The following is a 16,752-nucleotide window of genomic DNA, read 5'->3' as shown; positions in this document are numbered from 1 at the left end:
ATGTTCTCGTGTCCTCCCCTGCATGGGATAATAACTGCATAAGATAGCTGGGGAACCTGATGAGCACATCTGGGAGAGTGGCAAGGGTGAAAGTAAAGCAGGAAAGGAGTGGTAGGCGATTCTTCAGAGGTCTGCTGGAAACACATCTCCCTCCTCCTACTTGTTCATGGTGCTCTGTCTGACAATAGGGAAGGAGAAACAAGTGGAAATGGGCTAGGATCCCTGGTGGAACTTCTGCCTCATAATGCTGGGAAGGAGAAGGCTAGTGGGGTGTCACTCAACTCAGTGTTTTTGTGAAGGAAAAACTTTAATAAAAGACCTGACGAAAAGTGTATGCAGGGGCTGAGCAGGAGACAGGATCAACAGGTGGAGACTGTGGCACAGTGCTGTGTTATAAATTCCCTATGAGAATAATGTTGATAACAGAGGTTAAAATTACTTTGAGCACTGCTTGCCCCAAATTTAGGACTTTACCATGTCTCATGTTCTGCTAGAAATTGCACAAGCTGCTGAAATGGAGCATTTCCAGGAGAGTTGACCTAAACTGGCCAAATGATGTTTTCTCCCATAGAACATGATGCTCACTAGGTGAACTGAGGGGACTTTGCCCGGTGCTGCCAATCACTTCTCAGGGACAGGCTGTGAACTGTATCAGTCAGTAGTAAGTGACAATATTGTGCATCACATGGATTATGCTGATTTTTATTTCTCTCTCATTTTCTTTTTATTACAATTTTTATTGCTCTATTTGTATTTCAACCAATGAGTTTTACCCTTTTTTCCCTATCCCACAAGGGGTACTAGGTAGTGAGTGAGTGGCTGTAGCACACAGGGGCTTACTAGGGTTAAACCACAACAACTTGAATGCCACACAACATCTCCCTTTCCCCACAGCTTTATCATGAGCTACAGCACCTCTCACCAAGGCTTTGCTTCACACTCCAGTAAGAAGTGCTGGGAAAGCTCAACTTGTTTACAGCTCAGGAGGCAGCAGCAGCTCCAGTGCAGCTGTTCAAGAGGAAGGGAAGCCTCCACTTACCCACAGGCACCAGGATGGCGACAAGGAACCAGGAGAAATCCATGGGGAAAGGACACAACTTCCAGCAACCTGCTCCTGGTGACAGCACAGACACAGAGATGTGTAAAGAGGAAAGGTGGAGAGGAAAAGAGACATCTCTCTGAGGGTGGGCAGGGCAGTGAGAGGGAGTCTGAAACGTGACAAGGCAGTTGGGTGTCTGGGAACGGTGGGGAATGACACCTGCAGGCAGTCATGAGGTGCATGTCCTCTGCTCCTCTGCCTTCCTGCTGGGTGTGAGCGTGGCTGTGCTGGAGTAGGTGGGAGTTCAGTGCAACCCTGAGAGATGGGAAGTTGAATCTCTGATTTTCCCAGTCAGGCCTGACAGGTTGTGCAGGCATGGGAAAAGATGCTGACCTGTCAACCAGGAGTCTGTTGAAGCATGACAGAGAATAGTTCTGTAAATCTCCTTCTCTTGCTCCAAAAGGGGATCTCAAGGAGAGAACAGGCTGTCCTTGGCTGTTCATTGGCACTGCCCCTTGAGAGACTGCACCTCGGAGAGATTTCTGAAGAGAAGGGTGTGCCCATGGCATCTGCTGGTATAGACTGACCTTCTCCGTGCCAGGAAAGAACGGATACGCTCCATGTATCCTCATTGCAGCACTCTGCCAAAGACCAACTGGACCTGAATGGAGAAAGCTGGAGAAAATCATGTCTTCTTCTGTGCACACAGCCTTGTCCACAAGTCCCAGGGAGAGAGGCTTGTAGTTTGTGTATACTGAGTCTGTGTACAGGGGTCTGACAGAGACTCTGCTCATCCCTCCTGTGCTCTGTGCCCAGCAATGCACAGCAGGGTAAGAATGGCCCATCCGAGACATCAAGTGATCCAACTGCTCAGGGCTGTCCTGGGCATGACAGTGAAATGTTCCCCTGTGTTCTTTCAGCAGAGGAGATTGGCAGCAATGGCCCCAGCTCCCAAGCCCTCTGCTGCAGGCCTCAGTGTGTCCCATTGCATTCATTTCCCCAATGTGCCTAGAGGAGATCCAGGGAAGGCCTCAGAATCGTCTCAAGAAAAGGGAGAAAACAGCAAAGAGATTGGGCTACATTGTGCAGGCAGCAGGAAGAAACAACACATCCTCACAACACCACCAGCATTTCAGCTGAGAAGAGGTTATGCCTCATCTGAATTTCAGAAGGTTCCTCCCTGTCCATCTCTCCAACCTGTTAAGGTTCCTCTGAAGGGATGCACAGCCCTCTCATGTATCAACCACTCCTCACAAATTTTGCTATCTGTGAGCTTGATGAGAAGACTCTCTACCCCTTCATTCAAGTCACTGATGAATAGAACATTCAAACCTTTTGGAAATTTCTGTTCACTGTAAAGCTTGCTAACATAACTTGTAATTTTTTTTACATATATATTTGCTGAAGGTAAACTGGACTTGGACCAAGAGATGACAGGCAGTGATCCTGCCACACAGACCACACTGTACATGGAGCAGTTAGTGATCCACATAACACTCCAGCTGAGGAGGCACAGGCTTGTGCTGTGCTGTACATATTCCTTAGCCACAAAACAACCACAGACAAGTCGTTGTAACAGAGGAGCATGTGGGCAGCTCCCACTTGGCACTGGCTACATCAACACCTGCCTGGCCTTGCCTTTATCTACAGCTGCACCAAAAACTTCTCACACAAGCATTTTTTCTGTTTGGGAGAATCAGGAGCAGGGTTGACTAGATCTAACTAAGAAGAAGTCATGGGAATGCAGACTGAAGAGAGAGAAGAAGGTGGAGAGGGGAGAGAGAGAGAACACGGGTTGACAGAAGTGTAATGCAAGAAAGAGTTAAAAGCTGAGGGACACTTGGCATTGCAAGAACAGAAATCAGGTCAAATATACTCTCAGTATATGAGGAGGTGGGGATGGCTAGGAAGCAGAGGAGGTAATGATTGAGAACTGACCTCCCTGCCTGGTGCAGCACCCACGAAGTGGAAAGCAGATCCTGTTTGTGCAGGGAGAAGTTTGTGCTCAGCTCTCTCAGCAGCTTCACCACTGTGTTCCCTCTCTGCACAGAAAAATGTGCCAGAGTCATTGAGAAAGGCTTGCTCTATTGTGAGGGTGACGCTGTCTCCTTTTATCTTGCTGCTCTTGAAATGGCTCTCAAAAGTCTTCTCCACAGCCACATTACCACCTTCTATTGCATAAGCCACCTGGGTCAGCCTGGAGTCATTTCCTGAAGGCAGCATGAACCAGTACATAGTAATGCTGGAGGATTTCATCTTGGAACATTCCAGATTCACGGACTGGCCTTCTTTTACCACCATGTCTGGGGACTGTTCCAGAGCCAATGCTGCAAGGAAAAGAAGGAGCCATGAGAGGAAGGGCAAAAGGGAAAAATGTGAACTAGACATTTTGGGTTGGCAGGGAAAGGGATGGAAAGGAATAGGGCAGGGTAGGAAGCTGTGCAACGCTTAGGACAGCTCTTCAGATCAGCAAGTGAATTTCCAATCTCTCTTCAATAGGTGAGATGCATCGCTGGGAAGCTTGTGTCCAAAAAGAGGAACCATCTGGGGGCTGCAAAAAATGAGAAATATGCAGACTGCCAAAGATTCAGGGATTCCTGCCCACCTCATTCATTGCTTATCCACAACATAGGAAGCTCTGCAGAATGAAGCACTGACAGCAGCTGGCTACACAGCTGGGACAGCAGCAGCATCGGGATCCATGTAAATGCTCAGGGCTGAGTTGAGTTCACTTACCCACAGGGGCCAGCATGGCCACAAAGAAACAGCAGGAAAGCATGGGGGAAAAGCCCCTATCCTCTCAGCAACCAGCCTCTTGGAGCTGCCCAAAGGTATGTGAAGAGGGAGCAGAGAGTGGGGGTGGGACATATTGGGGTGGGGCTGGCCAAGAACTGTGAGAAGGGATTGGCTGTCTGGGAACACTGGGCAATGACACAAACTAGCCCAGGAAAGCAGAGACCCTGCAGAGATGCAGCAGGGGAAGGGGCAGGCAGGGCGTGGCTGGGTGGGGAGGGAAGGAAGGAAAGAGGGAAGTTGTATGGACAGAGCTGTGCTGAGGCTGCCTGGGAGGCTGAAGGTGTGCAAGGCAGAGGAATGCTGGCCACTGCCCTCCTCCTTCTGAAGGCCTTGGGAGATGGAGGAGTGAGGTGGAAAGGCCTGTCCAAAGTTATTTGCTTCCCTGGCAGGACTGAGCTTCTCCTCCAGCAGGAGATGGAGGGAACCACTGGATTCAGCCCATGAGAGCACTGGGGTCTAGAACGCAGCTGTATGGTGCAATTTCCTTCCCTCATGCTCTGCCAGTGACAGCTCTCTGCTGCTCTGCTCACAGGCTGAGCAGACCCAGGCCACGGGCCTCCTCTCCACTGCACCCTCAGATGTTTCTGCTCTAAAGAACATCCTTATGTCCTATCCTGAGTGGGACAAAATGTGCATAGGATAGCTGGGGAGCCCAGTGAGCAGGGGGATAAAAATCTGGAACAGTGGCAGGGGTTTAAGGAACACAGGGAAGGAGTGGCAGGCCATTGTTCAGAGGTCTGCTGGCAGCACATCTCCATCCTCTTTCCTGTGCCTGGAGCTCTTTCTGACAATAGGGGAGGAGAAACAAGTGGAAATGGGTTAGGATCCCTGGTGGAATTTCTACCCCATAATGCTGGGAAGGAAAAGTTGGCTCGTGGGATGTCACTCAACTCTGTGTTTCTGTGAACAAAAAACTTCTGTAGAAAACCTTAGAAAAAGTGTATGCAGGGGCTGAGCAGGAGACAGGATCAACAGGTGGAGACATGGGCACAGTGCTGTGTTGTAAATTTCCTGTGATATAAATCCTGATAACAGAGTTTAAATTCTAGGTGAGCACTGCTAATCCTAAATTTAGGACTTTAGCGTGTCTCATGCTCTGCCAGACAGCAGGTGCACAAGCAGCTGGAAGGGACCATTTCCAGGACTGCTGACCCAAACTGACCAAAAGAATATTTCTTTCTATGTAACATGATGCTCTGTGTTTGAACTGAGGGGAGTTGGCCAGGTGCTGCCTGTCACTGCACAGAGACTGGCTGGGCACAGTATCAGTCAGTAGTAAGAGACAATATTGTGCATCACATGGATTAGGCTGATTTTTATTTCTTTCTCCGATCCATATTATTAGAATCTTTATTGCTCTCTTTGTATCTCAACCGATGAGTTTTACCCTTTTTTTCCTATCCCAGCAGGGGAACTAGGTAGTGAGTGAGTGGCTGTAGCACACAGGGGTTTACTGGGGTTAATCCACAACAACTTGAATGCCACAAAACATCTCCCTGTCCCCACAGCTTTGGCATGAGCTACAGCACATCTGACCAAGGCTTTGCTTCCCATTCCAGTAAGGAATTTCCTGCTTCTCTTCTTGATGGATTAGGAAAATTTACATGAACATTGGATTTCCCATGGCCCTTGCAGTCTCTTGTAAACTGGAGATTGAGTGGAACAAGCAAGTCAGGGCAGCCCTTGTGTCTTGCAGCATGCAGCAGGGGATGTAGTGGATGATCCAGACAAAATGCTAGGAAACACCAACAATCCCTGCTGGAAGCTTTGATTGGACATATTCCTTCTAGTCATTGTGGTGGTCACCAGGGACATTCCATGGCCAACCTAGGCTGTGTCCTGCTGTGCGCAGGGACAATTCTCAAACATCACACTGTTCAGGGCACAGGGTAGTGGTGTACCTTGGAGTCCCAGGTGCACAGCAGTGTTTCCATTGCCTGGAGACCAGTGGGGTAAAGACTAGTTGGACGTGTCTTTTCAGGTGGTCGAGAAGGAAGGTGCTGTGCAAAGCATTTCACATCCTGCTTCTCCATGAGTAGATGTAGTAGACATAGAGAAAGAAGAAAAAGATGAGGATAAAGGAAATAGGAAGGTGTGCGAGGAAGGTGAGGAAAGGTCGAGGGACAGAAAATTTCGCTTTGAATGGCAGAGAAATGGGGTGAGACAGTGAGGGCAATGAGAAAGGAGAGTCAAGAGATGATGCAGAGATGAGAAAGAATAGAAAAGCAGTTGCAGACCATGAAGAAGACAGATAGATGGACAGGCAGACACAGAGACAGACATACCATGGTTTTCCTGATGAGCTGGAGGGCAAGTGAAGAAAATGGGTAACTGTCAAACACAGGGCTCAGTGTGTTCTTTTGGCAGATCCCTGTTTGTTTGCCTGGAAAAAGTTTTTGCTATGCTTCATCAGCCTTTCAGTCACTGTGGATTTGATTCAGCACAGAAATATGTGCCTGAGTCATTGAGGAGGGCATGATCGACCTTCACAGACAAACGCTTATTCTTGGTCCCATCACTCTGGAAGTGATTTTTAAATTCATTCTCAATTTCTGCTTTGCCACCTTCCACTGAATATACAACCAGCTGCATTCTGGCACCCTTCTCCATGGGTAACTTGTACCAGTACATGTATATGAAATCTTTCACTGATGCATAACATTCCAGAGTCACAGGGTCTCCCACCCGGACAATTGTATCTGGTGATTGCTGAAGGGCCCAGCCTGGAAAGAAAGAAGCGAAGAAATGTGGAAGGAAAATGCATTGAAGATGCAAAAAATACACATAATTGTAGAATGGAATGGAATGGAATGGAATGGAACGGAACGGAATGAAATGAAATGAAATGAAATGAAATGAAATGAAATGAAATGCCTCCAGGACATCAGAAAGCTATGGGACAGTGCCCTGTTTCTCAAAAAAAGACACATCAGATTTAAAAACCCCAAACTAACCCACCTAAAATGCAACAGTGCCTCTTTTGAGAAATAATGGCTTCAGTAATCTCAAGTGGACCATTGAAATTACACAGAAAAAAACAAATGCAGACCTTTTTGGAGTTTTCTGATGTAATAGATATTCTAAAGTTTCTCCTTATTCATTGCCCATCCTTCCCCTGGAACCATGGGAAAGGGCCACTGCCAACAACTGGGGGCACAGCTGAGGAGGCAGCAGCAGCTCCAGTGCAGCTGTTCAAGAGGTAGGGAAACCTCCACTTACCCACAGGCACCAGGATGGCCACAAGGAGCCAGTGGAAATCCATGGAGAAAGGCCACCTCCTTCCGGCAACCTGCCCCTGGTGACAGCACAGACACAGAGATGTGTAAAGAGGAAAGGTGGAGAGGAAGAGAGACGTCTCTCTGAGGGTGGGCAGGGCAGTGAGAGGGAGTCTGAAACGTGACAAGGCAGTTGGGTGTCTGGGAATGGTGGGGAATGACACCTGCAGGCAGTCATGAGGTGCATGTCCTCTGCTCCTCTGCCTTCCTGCTGGGTGTGAGCGTGGCTGTGCTGGAGTAGGTGGGAGTTCAGTGCAACCCTGAGAGATGGGAAGTTGAATCTCTGCTTATCCCAGTCAGGCCTGACAGGTTGTGCAGGCATGGGAAAAGATGCTGACCTCTCAACCTAGTGTCTCTTGTAGTATGACAGAGAATAGTTCTCTAAATCTCCTTCTTTTGCTCCAAAAGGGGATCTCAAGGAGAGAACAGGCTGTCCGTGGCTCTGCACTGGCACTGCCCCTTGAGAGACTGCACTTCTGAGAGATTTCTGAAAAGAAGGGTGTGCCCATGGCATCTGCTGGTACAGAGAGACCTTCTCCATGCCAGAGAAGGACTGATACTCTCCTTATCTTCTCCTTGCAGCACTCTACTGAACAGTGAGAGGACCTGAATGGACAAGGCTGGAGAAAGTCATGTCTTCTTCTGTGCACACAGCCTTGTCCACAAGTCCCAGGCAAAGGGAAATCACTGTAGGCAGGAAGAGAGGCTTGTAGTTTGTGTGCACTCAGTCTGTGTACAGAGGTCTGACAGAGACTCTGCACATCCCTGCTGTGCTCTGTGACCAGCAATGTACAGCAGGGTAAGAATGGCCCATCCAAGACATCAAGAGATTTGACTGCTCAGGGCTTTCCTGGGCCTTGCAGTGAAGATGTTCCCCTGTGTTCTTTCAGCAGAGGAGATTGGCAGCAATGGCCGCAGCTCCCACGCCCTCTGCTGCAGGCCATCCTTGTCCGACTGGCAGTGCTCTTCCTGATGCGTCCCAGGACACACCAATGGCCTTCTTGGCCTCAAGGGCACACTGGTGGCTCATGGACAGCTTGCTGTCCATCAGGACTCCCTGGTCCTTCTCCACACAGCTGTTTTCCAGCAGGTCAGACCCCAGCCCGTGCTGGTACGTGGCATTATTCCCAGGTGCAGCACCCTTCATTTGCCTTGGTGGCCTTCCCAAAACATCCTCCCTGTCCATCTCTCCAGCCTGTCAAGGTTCCTCTGAAGGACAGAACAGCCCTCTCAGGTATCAGCCACTCCTCCCAGCCTATTGTTATCAGTGAACTTCATGAGAATACTCTCTACCCCTTCCTCCCAGTCACTGATGAATAGAAAACTTGCTAAGATAACCTGTAATTTGCGTCATTTATTTGATAAACTGGATTTGGACCAAGAGGTGACAGGCAGTGATCCTGCCACACAGACCACACTGTACATGGAGCAGTTAGTGATCCATATAACACTCCTTTAGCTGAGGAGGCACAGGCTTGTGCTGTGCTGTACATATTCCTTGGCCACAAAACAACCACAGACAAGTCGTTGTAACCGAGGAGCATGTGGGCAGCTCCCACTTGGCACTGGCTACTTCAACACCTGCCTGGCCTTGTCTTTATCTACAGGAGCACCAAGAACTTCCCACACTAGCACTTTTTCCTGTTTGACTGTGAGAATCAGGAGCAGGGTTGACTAGAGCTAACTAAGATGAAGGCAGTGGAGTGCAGATTGAAGAGAGAAGGAAGGTAGACAAAGGGAGAGAGAGAGAACATGGGTTGCCAGAATTAAGTGTAGTGCATGTAAGACTTAAATACAGAGGGAAGGCTTGCATGGCAAGGAGAGAAAGCAGGACAAATGAAATCTCAGCCTCATAGAAGAGGAGGAAGGGAAGGCTAGGAACCAGAGCAGGTAATGAGTGAGAAGTTATAAACCTGCCACCTGCAGCACCCATGAGGTGGAAAAGCAGATTGTGTTTGTGTAGGGAGAAGTTTGTGCTCAGCTCTCTCAGCAGCTTCACCACTGTGTTTACTCTCTGCACAGTAGTATGTGCCAGAGTCATTGAGAAAGGCTTGCTCTATTGTGAGGGTGATACTGTCTCCTTGTATCTTGCTGCTCTTGAAATGGCTCTCAAAACCCTTCTCCATAATGGGATTACCACCTACAGTTGCATAAGCAAGTTGGGTCAGACTGGAATTCTTCCCTGAAGGCAGCATGAACCAATACATAATTTGGTTGGAGGACTTCTTCTTGGAACATTCCAGATTCACGGAATGGCCTTCTTTTACCACCACGTCTGGGGACTGTTCCAGAGCCAATGCTGCAAGGAAAAGAAGAAGCAGTGAGATGATGAAAAAAAGGGGAAAATGTGAACTAGGCACTGTATGTTGGCTGGGAAGGGATGAGAAGGAATAGGACAGACTAGACAGCCGTACAAGTCTTGGGACAACTCTTCACATCAGCAAAGGAATTTCCAATCTCTTTTCAGTAGGCAAGAGGCATTGCTGGGCAGTTTGTGTCCAAAACTAGAAACTGTCAAGGGGTTGCACAAAGAATGACACATAGACAGACTTTGCCAAAGATTCAGGGATTCCTGCCCACCTCATTCATTGCTTATCCACAACACATGAAGCTCTGCAGAATGAAGCACTGCCAGCAAGTGGCATCAGAGCTGGGACAGCAGCAGCATCGGGATCAATGTAAATGCTCAGGGCTGAGTTGAGTTCACTTACCCACAGGGGCCAGCATGGCCACAAAGAAACAGCAGGGAAGCATGGGGAAAAAGCCCCTATCCTCTCAGCAACCTGCCACTTGGAGCTGCCCAAAGGTATGTGAAGAGGGAGCAGAGAGGGAGGGTGGGACATACTGGGGTGGGGCTGGCCAAGAACTGTGAGAAGGGATTGGCTGTCTGGGAACACTGGGCAATGACACAAACTAGCCCAGGAAAGCAGAGACCCTGCAGAGATGCAGCAGGGGAAGGGGCAGGCAGGGCCTGACTGGGTGGGGAGAGAAGGAAGGGATTGTATGGACAGAGCTGTGCTGAGGCTGCCTGGGAGGCTGAGTGTGTGCAAGGCAGAGGAATGCTGGCCACTGCCCTCCTCCTTCTGAAGGCCTTGGGAGATGGAGGAGTGAGGTGGAAAGGCCTGTCCAGAGTTCTTTGCTTCCATGGCAGGACTGAGCTTGTCCTCCAGCAGGAGATGGAGGGAGCCACTGGGATTCAGCTCAAGAGAGCACTGGGATCTAGAAAGCATCTGTATGGTGCCATTTCTTTCCCTCATGCTCTGCCAGTGACACCTCTCTGCTGCTCTGCTCACAGCTGAGCAGACCCAGGCCACGGGCGTCCTCTCCACTGTACCCTCAGATGTTTCTGCTCTGAAAAATGTTCATGTGTTCTCCCCCGCACTGGACAAAATGTGCATAGCATAGCTGGGGTACCCAATGAGCACAGGGATGAACATCTGGGATGGTGGCAAGGATGAAAGTAAAGCACGGAAGGAGTGGCAGGCCATTCTACTGAGGACTGCTGGCCACACAACTGTCTCATCCTTGTAACAGAGGAGCATGTGGGCAGCTCCCACTTGGCACTGGCTACTTCAACATATGCCTGGCCTTGCCTTTATGTAAAGGTGTAACAAGAACTTCCCACTCTAGCATTTTTTGCTGTTTGACAGTGAGAATCAGGAGCAGGGTTGACTAGAGCTAACTAAGATGAAGGCAGTGGAGTGCAGATTGAAGAGAGAAAGAAGGCAGAGAGAGAAAAGGGAGAGAGAGAGAAAAGGGTTTGACAGAATTAAGTGTAGTGCAAGTAAGAGTTAAATGCAGAGGGGGGCCTCGCCTGGCAAAGATAGAAAGCAGGACAAATGAAATCTCAGCCTCTGAGAAGAGGAGGAAGGGAAGGGTAGGAAGCAGAGGAGGTAATGAGTGAGAAGTGATCACCCTGCCACCTGCAGCACCCATGAAGTGGAAAGCAGATCGTGTTTGTGCAGGGAGAAGTTTGTGCTCAGCTCTCTCAGCAGCCTCACCACTGTGTTCACTCTCTGCACAGTAGTACGTGCCAGAGTCATTGAGAAAGGCTTGCTCTATTGTGAGGGTGACGCTGTCTCCTTGTATCTTGCTGCTCTTGAAATGGCTCTCAAAACCCTTCTCCATAATGGCATTACCAACTTCTAGTGCATAACCCAGTTGGGTCAGACTGGAATTCTTCCCTGAAGGCAGCATGAACCAATACATAGCTCTGGTCGTGGATTTCTTCTTGGAACATTCCAGCTTTACAGAATGGCCTTCTTTTACCATCATGTCTGGGGACTGTTCCAGAGCCAATGCTGCAAGGAAAAGAAGCAGTGAGATGAAGAAAAAAACAATGTTGACTAGACACTGTGGGTTGGCAGGGAAAGGGATGAGAAGGAATAGGGCAGGCTAGGGAGCTGTGCAAGGCTGAGGACAACTCTTCACATCAGCAAATGAATTTCCAATCTCTCCTCAACAGGTAAGATGCATTGCTGGGCAGTTTGTGTCCAAAAAGGGGAACGATCAGGGGGCTGCACCAATAACGACAAATATGCAGACTCTGCCAAAGATTCAGGGATCCCTGCCCACCTCATTCATTGCTTATCCACAACACATGAAGCTCTGCAGAATGAAGCACTGCCAGCAGCTGGCTACACAGCTGGGACAGCAGCAGCATCAGGATCGATGTAAATGCTCAGGGCTGAGTTGAGTTCACTTACCCACAGGGGCCAGCATGGCCACAAAGAAACAGCAGGGAAGCATGGGGGAAAAGCCCCTATCCTCTCAGCAACCTGCCTCTTGGAGCTGCCCAAAGGTATGTGAAGAGGGAGCAGAGAGTGAGGGTGGGACATACTGGGGTGGGGCTGGCCAAGAACTGTGAGAAGGGATTGTCTGTCTGGGAACACTGGGCAATGACACAAACTAGCCCAGGAAAGCAGAGACCCTGCAGAGATGCAGCAGGGGAAGGGCAGGCAGGGCGTGGCTGGGTGGGGAGGGAAGGAAGGAAGGGATTGTATGGACAGAGCTGTGCTGAGGCTGCATGGGAGGCTGACTGTGTGCAAGGCAGAGGAATGCTGGCCACTCCCTTCCTCCTTCTGAAGGCTTTGGGAGATGGAGGAGTGAGGTGGAAAGGCCTGTCCAAAGTTATTTGCTTCCCTGGCAGGACTGAGCTTCTCCTCCAGGTGGGGATAGAGGGAGCCACTGGGATTCAGCCCATGAGAGCACTGGGGGCTAGAACGCAGCTGTGTGGTGCATTTTTCTTCCCTCATGCTCTGCCAGTGACACCTCTCTGCTGCTCTGCTCACAGGCTGAACAGACGCAGGCCACGGGCGTCCTCTCCTCTGCGCATCCAGGTGTTTCTGCTCTATAGAATGTTCACATGTCCTCTCCTGATTGGGACAAAATCTGCATAGGATAGCTGGGGAACCCGATAAGCATTGGGATAAAAATCTGGTACAGTGGCAAGGGTGAAAGGAACACAGGGAAGGAGTGGCAGGCCATTGTTCAGAGGTCTGCTTGCAGCACATTTCCCTCATCCTTCTTGTTGCTGTGCCTGAAACTCTGTCTGACAATAGGGAAGGAGAAACAATTGGAAATGAGTTAGGATCCCTGGTGGAACTTCTGCCTCATAATGCTGAGAAAGAGAAGGCTAGTGGGGTGTCACTCAACTCTGTGTTTCTGTGAAGGAAAAACTTCCAGTAGAAGACCTGAGGAAAATGTATGCAGGTGCTCAGCAGGAGACAGGATCATCTGATAGAGAGTGTGACACAGTGCTGTGTTATAAATTCCTTATGAGAATAATGTTGATAACAGAGTTTAAATTGTAGTTGAGCACTGCTTACCCCAAATTGAGGACTTTACTGTGTCTCATGCTCTGCCAGGGAGCAGGTGCACAGGCAGCTGGAAGGGAATATTTGCAGGACTGCTGACCCAAACTGGCCAAAAGGATATTTCATCTCATAGGATATGATGCTGTGTGTCTGAACTGAAGGGGTTTGGCCAGGTGCTGCCAATCACTGCTCAGGGACAGGCTTGACACAGTATCAGTCAGTAGTGACAATATTGTGCATCACATAGATATTGTTGATTCCTATTTCTCTCTCATTTTCTATTTATTACAATTTTTATTGCTCTGTTTGTTTTTCAACCCAAGAGTTTTACCCTTTTTCCCATCCCACCAGCGGAAAGGGGTAGTGTGAGGGTGGCTGTAGCACCCAAGGGGTTTACTGGGGTTAAACCACAACAACTTGAATGCCACAAAACATCTCCCTGTCCCCCCAGCTTTGGCATGAGCTACAGCACCTTTGAACAAGGCTTTGCTTCACACTCTAGTAAGGAATTTCCAGCTTCTGTTCTTGATGGATTAGGAAAATATATGTGAGCATGAGTTTTCCCATGGCCCTTGCAGTCTGTTTAAAACAGGAGATTGAGTGGAACAAGCAAGTCAGGGAAGCCCTTGTGTCTTGCAGCAAGCAGCAGGGGATGTAGTGGATGATCCAGACAAGATGCTAGGGAACACCAACAATCCCTGCAGAAAGGACTCAGGGACTTTACTCAGACATCTTCCTCCCGGTCATTGTGGTGGTCACCAGGGACATTCCATGGCCAACCTGGGCTGTGTCCTGCTGTGGGCAGGGACAATTCACAAATATCACACTGTTCAGGGCACAGGGTAGTGGTGTACCTTGGTGTCCCAGGTGCCCAGCAGTATTCCCATTGCCTGGAGACCAGTGGGGTAAAGACTAGTTGGCCTTGTCCTTCCAGCTGGTGGAGAAGGAAGGGTCTGTGCAAAGTATTCCACACCCTGCTTCTCCATGAGTAGATGTAGCAGACTGAAAGGAAGGAGAGATGGGTGAGAATGAAGGAGACAGGAAGGTGTGAGAGGAATGACAAGAATGTTCATGGGAAAGAGAAAGACATGAAAGGATGAAAGTGAGAAACAGTCTGTGAAAGGCAGAGAAATTGGGTGATGCAGCAAGGGCAAGAAGGAGAGTTAAAAGGTAATTCAGAAATGGGAAAGAACAGAAAAGCAGTTGAAGACCATGCAGAAAACAGAATGATGGACAGACAGACATACCTCATCTCTCCTGATGAGCTGGAGGACAAGTGAAGAAAATGGGGTACTGTCAAACACAGGGCTCAGTGTGTGTTTTTGGCAGATCCCTGTTTGCCTGGAAAGGTTTGTGCTTTGCTGCACCAGCCTTTCAGTCACTGTGGATCTTGTTCAGCACAGAAATATGTGCCTGAGTCATTGAGGAGGGCATGACTGATCTTCACAGACAAACGGTTGTTCTTGGTCCCATCACTCTGGAAGCGATTTTTAAATTCCTTCTCAATATCCCCTTTGCTGCCTTCCAATGAATATATAATTAATTGCATACTGGCACCCTTCTCCATGGGTAACTTGTACCAGTACATGGACCTGATTAAATTCCCCGATCCAGAACATTCCAGAGTCACAGGGTCTCCCACCCGGACGACTGTATCTGGTGATTGCTGAAGGGCCCAGCCTGGAATTACAAGAGAAAAAATGTGGGAAGTGAAATGCATTGAAGAGGGCAAAAATAAATATCCATCAAGTGCGTCATGTCATGGATTGGAAATGCACCTGGATATAAGAACGCTATGGGACAGTGCCCTGTTTCTCAAAAAAAGACATAGAGGATCAAAAAATCCCCAAATTAATCAGCTTCAAATAAAGCAGATACTCTGTTTTGAGAAATAATGACTTCAGTATGTTCAAGTGAAGCATTGAAATTGAAAAGAAAAAAACAACTGCAGACCTTTTCAGAGTTTTCTGATATAATAGATGGTCTAGAAGTTCTCCTTGTTCATTGCCCCTCATTCCCCTGGAAGCCCTGAGGAAGTGCCACTGCCAGCAATTGGGGGCACAGCTGAGGAGGCAGCAGCAGCTCCAGTGCAGCTGTTCAAGAGGAAGAGAAACCTCCACTTACCCACAGGCACCAGGATGGCCACAAGGAACCAGGGGAAATCCATAGGGAAAGGCCACCTCCTTCCAGCAACCTGCCCCTGGTGACAGCACAGACACGGAGATGTGTAAAGAGAAAAGGTGGAGAGTACGGGTGTGAAAAACACGCTTCACTCTCCTGTTGAAATTTAAAAGGTTTAATAAAAGACAATAGGGGACACCAAACAATAAAGCAAAGAAACAGCGCTGGGTGCTTGGCCCTGAGCCAAGAAGCACACCTACCATTGAGGGAGTCGCCTTAAATACTCTTTGTATTGCATCAGCTTCATGCCTATTCATAAGTATTCATGCATATTCAAACTTTTCTCAAAATTATTTTGCATGTTCCAAGAACTATTTTTCATGGCTCCTCCTTGGTTCCGCCTTTTTAGAGCATGCGCTTTTTCGGTTGTGGTTTCTTCCAGTCTTGGTTATCGCCTCCCAGTTTGGGCCTGGGTCCTTAGTCCTTGCATCTGGTTATAGGCTGATAGTCAGGTATCAGTGGCAGGTCTTCTTTATAGGTGTTATCTAGTCACGCAGGTAGTGTGGTTAGTAAAGAAAAGTATTTTAAACTACTTTTGTTAGTTTTTTACTACAATATCAAAATCTAGTTCATAACAGAAATTAAAGCATTGGTTATATGCCTCTATCTTTATGACAAGACTACTTCTGTAGAAAAAGAACAAAACCATACACACAATGAATATCTGCGAAAAGCCAACACTATATTAATATATTTTTCACAACGGGTGACGTCTCTCTGAGGGTGGGCAGGGCAGTGAGAGGGAGTCTGAAACGTGACAAGGCAGTTGGGTGTCTGGGAAAAGTGGGGAAGGACACCTGCAGGCAGTCATGAGGTGCATGTCCTCTGCTCCTCTGCCTTCCTGCTGGGTGTGAGCGTGGCTGTGCTGGAGTAGGTGGGAGTTCAGTGCAACCCTGAGAGATGGGAAGTTGAATCTCTGCTTTTCCCAGTCAGGCCTGACAGGTTGTGCAGGCATGGGAAAAGCTACTGACCTGTCAACCTGGAGTCTGTTGAAGCATGACAGAGAATAGTTTTGTAAATCTTCTCTTGCTCTACAGGGGGATCCCAAGGAGAGAATAGGCTGGTTTTGGCTCTGCACTGGCACTGCCCCTTGAGAGACTGCACCTTGGAGAGATTTCTGAAGAGAAGGGTGTGCCCATGGCATCTGTTGGTACAGACTGACCTTCTCCATACCTGAGAAGAACTAATACTCTCTGTGTATCTTTATTGCAGCACTCTGCCAAAGTGCAACCAGACCCGAATGGAAAAAGCTGGAGAAAGTCATGTCTTCTTCTGTGCACACAGCCGTGTCCAGCAGGCCCAGGCAGAGGGAAATCACTGTAGGCAGGAAGAGAGGCTTGTAGTTTGTGTGCACTCAGTTTGTGTACAGAGGTCTGACAGAGACTCTGCTCATCCCTGCTGTGCTCTGTGCCCACCAAAGCACGGCAGGGTAAGAATGGCCCATCCAAGACATCAAGTGATCTGACTGCTCAGGGCTTTCCTGGGCTGTGCAGTGAAGATTTTCCCGTGTTCTTTCAGCAGAGGAGATTGGCTATGCCTCCAGCTCCCAAGCCCTCTGCTGCAGTTCTCAGTGTGTCCCATTGCATTCATTTCCCCAAGCTGCCTAGTGCAGATCCAGGGAAGACCCCAGATTTCTCTAAGAGAC

The 16,752-nt window shown here is 48.7% G+C and overlaps 1 gene segment (V, D, J or C); it reads right to left on the bottom strand.

Annotated features, from left to right (window-relative positions):
- The window catches only part of LOC146445116 (T cell receptor beta constant 2-like), a 54,907-nt gene extending 39,739 nt beyond the window's left edge, over positions 1-15,168 (bottom strand). The window contains 2 exon segments of the C gene segment in view: positions 14,309-14,606; positions 15,051-15,168. Coding sequence covers positions 14,309-14,606; positions 15,051-15,093 — 341 coding nt within the window.
- Positions 15,169-16,752: the final 1,584 nt, after the last annotated feature.

The sequence above is a fragment of the Lichenostomus cassidix genome, chromosome 1, assembly GCF_008360975.1.
Source record: "Lichenostomus cassidix isolate B80296 chromosome 1, HeHo_3.0, whole genome shotgun sequence".
Lineage (NCBI taxonomy): Eukaryota > Metazoa > Chordata > Aves > Passeriformes > Meliphagidae > Lichenostomus > Lichenostomus cassidix.
This window is presented reverse-complemented; position numbering and strand designations above follow the sequence as displayed.